The sequence below is a fragment of the Belonocnema kinseyi genome, chromosome 6 (assembly GCF_010883055.1).
Source record: "Belonocnema kinseyi isolate 2016_QV_RU_SX_M_011 chromosome 6, B_treatae_v1, whole genome shotgun sequence".
Taxonomy (NCBI): Eukaryota; Metazoa; Arthropoda; class Insecta; order Hymenoptera; family Cynipidae; genus Belonocnema; species Belonocnema kinseyi.
Window position 1 is genome coordinate 85,189,511 of NC_046662.1, and position 6,668 is coordinate 85,196,178.

The 6,668-nt window shown below is 32.6% G+C and overlaps 1 protein-coding gene across 4 annotated transcripts in view; it reads left to right on the forward strand.

Moving 5' to 3' along the window:
- Positions 1-594: 594 nt before the first annotated feature.
- Positions 595-6,668, forward strand: part of LOC117174279 (GTP-binding nuclear protein Ran) — an 11,147-nt gene continuing 5,073 nt past the window's right edge. Inside the window, exons 1-2 of one of the 4 annotated variants that reach the window (XM_033363202.1) lie at positions 595-939; positions 3,158-3,629. In XM_033363202.1, the coding sequence (XP_033219093.1) occupies positions 3,198-3,629 (432 nt within the window). In that variant the 5' untranslated portion in view covers positions 595-939; positions 3,158-3,197. The other 3 variants (XM_033363205.1, XM_033363204.1, XM_033363206.1) reach the window with 3 other exon arrangements.

Here is a 6,668-nt window from a genome sequence, read left to right on the forward strand (position 1 = left end):
AAAACTAATAACCTCAGCCTAGTGTGAATACTCATATTTTAGAGCAATATAACTTTACACGTTATCATCACACAAATCATCATGCCGATTTTAAAAGTGTTATTGGAAAGCTTTCTGAGGCCATCGGAATTAAGAATTTAAAAATTTATTATCTCTGAAAATACTAATTAGAATGAAAAATCTAATTGTACATTATACAAGTTAGTGCCAAAGGATATTTTTTATTTACACAATATGCACTTAATAAATTTTTTTCATTAAGATTTATTTATATCCGTCTAATAAACATTTATATAAGTTAAAATGACATTATTCATAATGAACAATAAAAATGTTATTTTTTACCATTTCAAATTGGGCGCGAACAGCAAAGAATCAGAGACACACACTCGAGGATATTTAACGGCTGTGCTGCCATCTTGCGAATTGACGTCACAACTTACAATTTGAAGTTTTCATCAGGTTGTAAGTATCAACGAAAATTACCGTAAGTTACCGAAGGTTCGAGAATTTAAAGAAAATTTCAAAGAACGTTAAATTTTTTAATTTAATATAATGTTGTTTTTCTACGAGTGTTGAACGCAACGAATAAATTTTTGTTACCTTAAAAATCCAATCAAATTTTTTACAGTTTGGGACATCTGTGAGGATTTTATGAAAAAGAAAAAAATATCTATCCAAGCACTCAACGTGACACAGCCCTGGGTTTTCAACGGCAGATGTCAAGCGACTACACAAATTCTTTAAAATTGACAAAATCGTAGTTTACTTTGAAAAAATAAGAACGGTAAAATTCAAATTTGTTTTTTTGGCGACTTTTGGACTCCCTTTGAGCTCTATTGTCGGCGGTTCAAATTTGACGAATGACGAGGAAGCGAGTCCCTACTCGTCAGTCCGAAGGAAACACGCCATTGTGAACCATATCGACTGTGCAGCACGGTAAGTTTTATCGTCCATTTTCACGTACCTCGCTACTCCCCGGGAAATTTCGCCTCCACCTCGTGTAATTTTCAGTTTCACGGCTAAACCAACGTTAGTTTCGCAGGTTCGGCCTGTCTACTTTCAGAAATATTAGCGAAATTCGTAGGTACGTTGGTTACGATTTTCCTTGAAACGAGTATAAGGGCGCCGTTGAAGGAGAAAACTTTAGAATTGTCGGCGTGGTAAGCAGTAAGTGCACCGTTGCGCATCGTGCGCGGGACCGGCTTTTACCTCGTTTTGTGAGTTTCACGGCAAAAAATCAGCCAGTTTAAAAAAATCCTAAATGTCTCTAAATAAGTTACGCGAATTCCGATGAATCCGAAACGATTACGCTCAAGGCTCTTGGTTTTAATGAACGTGCCAAAGATTCAAAGTCATTTAGGCTGCCTATCCTGCCTCATTTTCGTGCCTAGAATGCTCCTTTTCCATGCCAATTTGTCCGAAAACATCATTTTTGTGTGAAAATGAATCGATTTTAAATATGATTCCTGACCATTTAAATTGGAGTGTCAGAAATAATGTTCTGTTGTGTGGTTATGTGTGACGTGAACGAATATGGACTTCGCGCCTCATTTTGGCTCTTGGTCAGGCTTGTAGCAACGCAGCCGTGTGCTTGTGTCGGTATTTCGTTTCGTCGCATTTTTTGATGCCGTTTTCCCTTTAGGGGATTCACCACAATTCTTTTCTTCAATTTGCTCAATTTATTTTAAAAATGTGAATAATTACACTTAAAATACTGATTTGGATGCGTTAATATTTGGAGGGGGAAAGCAGGGTATTTCGGCTCGCCAGATTTTTTTTAATTCTAGAATTTACTGGAGATTGCGATTTCAAATGCATGATTTATTGTGCTTGTTTTATTTGGCTAGGATAATATGTTTTTTTAATCTGCTGAGTTTTTCTCTTATAATTTCTTTTCATGAAGTTATGATTTTAATTAAACGAATACTTGTGTAATTCATTATTAAGCGTTGTAAACAACATTCGAATTATTATTTCAAATATTTTTTTGTATTGAAAGTGAGAATTTTTTCGTAGGATTTCGATTTCTACATTTTATGAAATATTTTAAGTTTATTTCAGTCAACTTAATTGTTCTTTCTTCCAAAGACCATAATAATTTTTGGAAGTAATTGGAGATCATCATATTTATTTATAGTATACATCTCAAAATATTATCATGAGTTTCTGGTTAAAAAATAGCAATCAGATTTGTATTTTGTAATGAAGTCATTTTTTGGGACGAAAATTAAATTGTTTTGTTGAACATTCGCCTTTTTTTGGAAAGAAATATGGTCCTGTTGAGGTGAAAATTCATCATTTTCTTTGTAGAAAAATCAGCTGGATTAAAAATTCCACTATCTTGGCCTGAAGTAAATTTAGTGTTGAAAATTCAACCGTCTACTGAACGATTTGAATTTCTGGCTTTCATAATTAAACTATTTCATTAAAATTCGAATTATTTTGTTGAAAATTCATATTTTCTGCTTGGTTCCACTGTTTGGTTGAAATTCATCTTTCTTGGTTGAAAATAAACTTGTGGAAAATTTACCTCTTGGTGGAATTTTTGTATTTAATTATATTTTTTGTTGAGAATTTATCTCTTTTGGTTGAAATATAAACTATTATATTTTTCGTTGAGAATTCACTTTTTTTTAATTCAACTACTTGTTTGAAGGATGATCTAATTTATAAGTTCATCCTTTGGATAAAGATTCATCTCTTTAATTGATTTTTTGTGGAAAATAAATTTTTCAACTATTAGATTTTTTTCTTAAAAATTAATTTTTTTGTCTAAATTATAATTAGTTATTTAAATTATCCTCTTTATTAGAAATAATTTTTCTTTGTCAAAAATAAATTTTTTGGTTGAAAATGTAACTGTTATTTATTTTAGTTTAATATTTTTTGATTGAAAATTCGACCATTTGGTTAAAGATTCAACTATTTTGTATATTTTAACTTACAATCTTAGGAATTTAAAGCACTTCATATTTAATTCCAAATATGACACTCACAGTAATGTTATTAAAAAAAATGTATTTCCGTGAAAACTGAACATATTTCCCCTTTTTTGAGATTATTTCAGACTGTGAAGTCTAAAATAGCGAAGATGTTGAATAGTTTATAAAATAGAAGAAAAACCTATTTGATCTCGCAATTGTGTGTGTTTCAGAATTTTTGCAAAACAACGCACGAATAAAATCAAGTAAAAAATGGCGCAGGAAGCGGATATGCCAACTTTCAAATGTGTGCTGGTAGGCGATGGAGGTACCGGAAAAACAACTTTCGTAAAACGCCATCTTACAGGAGAGTTTGAAAAGAAGTACGTCGCCACTTTGGGTGTGGAAGTACATCCCTTGATCTTCCACACGAATCGAGGTCCCATTAGATTCAACGTCTGGGACACGGCTGGTCAAGAGAAATTCGGTGGTCTCCGAGATGGTTACTACATTCAGGGACAGTGTGCGATCATCATGTTTGACGTTACGTCCCGAGTGACGTACAAAAATGTACCAAACTGGCACAGGGATTTGGTCCGAGTCTGCGAAAATATTCCAATTGTCCTTTGCGGCAACAAAGTCGACATTAAGGACAGGAAAGTCAAGGCCAAGAGTATCGTTTTCCACCGAAAGAAGAACCTCCAGGTATTCTAGAATCATGATTATTTTACTATTTAAGCTTTTCATCATAATTCAAAGAGATTGTTTAAAATATATTTTTTTTATCGTGAGGAAACATTTGTTTCAATCGTCGTGCTTCTTAAAACTGATAACAGACTTCACATTCTTTCTTCATATTCCCTGTTTTCCTCTGTTTTCAAGAAACTTTCCTATTTTCTCGTTTTTTTTTTTTTTTTTTTTTTTTTTTTTTTTTTTGTTTACTGGGACCTTAATGGATAGAATCCTATAAGATAATATAACTGTTTGTGGTTAGAAGTTGATTATTTTTGGTTGAAATGTTTACTTTTATGATTTTGATTCAGAATTCTTCTTGTTGTGGTAAAAAATGTACTATTCGGATCTAGATATAATTTTTCTATTGAGAATTACATTAATTTGTTACAAAAAAATCATCTTTTGTGTCAAAAATGCAACTGTTTTGTTGAAAATTAATCTGTTGTGATTATTTAGGAAAATTCGTCCTGTTTAGTTGAATTCCTCTGTATTTTTATTTAAATACAAAATTTTCTTGTTTCAAAATCTTATTTAAAATCAAAATTCCTTCATTGAAATATCAGAAATATATCAAATATCACCTTTCGTTTATAATTAATCTTTTCTGTGTAAAAATTCAACTAGTTGCAAGAAAGATAAACTACTTGTCACAAGTTCATTTTATTTTTGTTAAAAATTCATCATATTATTTGAAAATTCATATCTGGTTGAAATTTTAATAGTTCGGTAGAAAATTCTGACTTTGACCATCAAATGTCAATAATTTGATTGAAAATTAACCGATTGAGTAGAAAATAAACTTTTTTTTATTGAAACTAAATAATTTCGGGTTAAACATTCAATTGCTTTGAAGTAAATTCATCTCTTTTTTGATAAAAATTTAATCTTTTTTTGTCGAAAATGTAAACTGTTTTGTTGGAAATTCGTTTTTTGTCTTGAAAATTCAACAATTTATTAGAAGAATTTATTAGATAATTTATTCAACTACTTTGTTGAAAATTAATTTTTTATTTGATAATTAGGCTTCCAGTTTTTGTGGAAAATTTATTCTTTATATGTTGGAAATGGATCTATTTTCTTGGAAATTCGTCTTTTTTTTCTTGAAAGTTCAACCATTTGGTTTAAAATTCAACTTTTTGCTCAAAAATTAATTTTTTGTTAATGAAAATTCAACTATTTTGTTGTCAATCCAATATTTTTGAAAATGCAAGTACTTTGGGGCCATCCATATACCACGTGGACACTTTAGAGGGGAGGGGGCAAAATTCCGCGCTTGTCCGCGAGGGGGGTCGGGCTAGATTCCACGTGGACACACATTTTCCTAAATCTGTGAAAAATATACTGAAATGAGACAAGGTGTACTCTAGGTATACTCGAACTTTTATAATGTGCTTGCACATAATAGAATTTTTATTTTAATTAAATTTTTTCACGACTTTTTCTTTGCAATTCGAATCATGTTTAAGCTCACGTTCGTAAGCTAATCCGAATTTTTTCAGCCAATTCATCACTCCATTTAAACGTCTTGTAGCCGGGAGCTCGCGACAATTCTATGGACGTCATTTTTGTATTCACTAAAATTTCAGATTCTTTTGTTGTCCTAGTCAACAGTTCGAAATTCGTTGACTGACTGACAGCTGCATTCGAATGCTAAAAACTAACAAGAAGTTTGACTGGCAGCTTCTCGGTGGTGCCAAAGTTGACTGGTAGGCTGTCACATGTCAAAAATTCGAGTGAAAAAAACGGCATTTTAGTACTATTCAAACACAGGTGGAATGATTGTTTGAATGCTAAAAACTAACTAGAAGTTTGACTGGCAACCCCTGAGTGGTGCCAAAGTTGACTGGCAGACTCTCAAGCATATAAAAAAATGACAGGATGAAAATTAGAGCAGTGATTTTAGTACTTCTGAAACGCATTGGGGATGATTCTTTAGGTGCTAAAAAGTAAGATAATAAATGATTGGCTCTTCCTCAGTGGTGTCAAATTTCACTGGCAGACTGTCTAGCATGTCACATGTGAAAAAAGGCTATTTTAGTATTCTTTAAATCCATTAAGGATGATTTTTTTTGGTGCAAACAACTAACGAAGAATTTGACTGGCTGCTCCTGAGTAGTGCCAAAATTGACTGACATTTTAATCAGCAACCGAACGAAAAACAGATAAAGGGTATAAAATGTCGACCAGATGATGCATTCAGTCAAGTTGAGGTTATATTCAATATTTCTAATTCAAAATAAAAACGGGGCTGAATAATCGGAGAACGAATGATCTGTAATCTGAATTAAATATTCTATCTATTTTAAGTTACTTAAGGCCATGTGACGAGAGGGTCACATGACCATACCTGGTCTTCAGTTTCTCTTTCCCAACTTACGTCTAAACGAAATGAGGTATCGCTCTGAAAGTTTGGGAAATGAAAGAGGAGGTAATAAAGTCCACGTCTCTGCTTTGTTCCGGTGGAAAATTTAAGAAAAAAAATTCTTTGAAGAAAATACCAGTGGAAGTTTTCTTTCCCAACTTACGTCCACACGGAATGAGATATCGTGTTAAAAATTTGGCACGATAAATAGAAGGCATGCAAGAATATGTCTCTGGTCCTAAATAATTAGAATACTGATAAAAGTTACTATTTTGGAGAAATGCCGACCGTGCTGTCGTCAAACCCTTCAAGCAATTTGCAATGTTGTCAATGGGCTAGTTATGATGTTTATATTGATCAAAGTGGGGCAAAACAACAAAAATCGCTCACGAACATTGTACACGAATAATCCAGCAACTAATGTTTGCACTTTTGATGCGAATTGAATTCATTAAATTGCACATGTCTGACATACATAATCACCTGTTTCAGAGCAGCACTAGCGCAGCGAGTAGACAATTTCGAACTTCTACGGGTCTGTGGGCAAAACAGATTCCATGATTGCCGACAGAGAAAGTGAGAGGTCAAACTTCTGCTGTAAAGACTGAATGCGTCCGTCGATAATAATTATTTTCATAAATAAACTT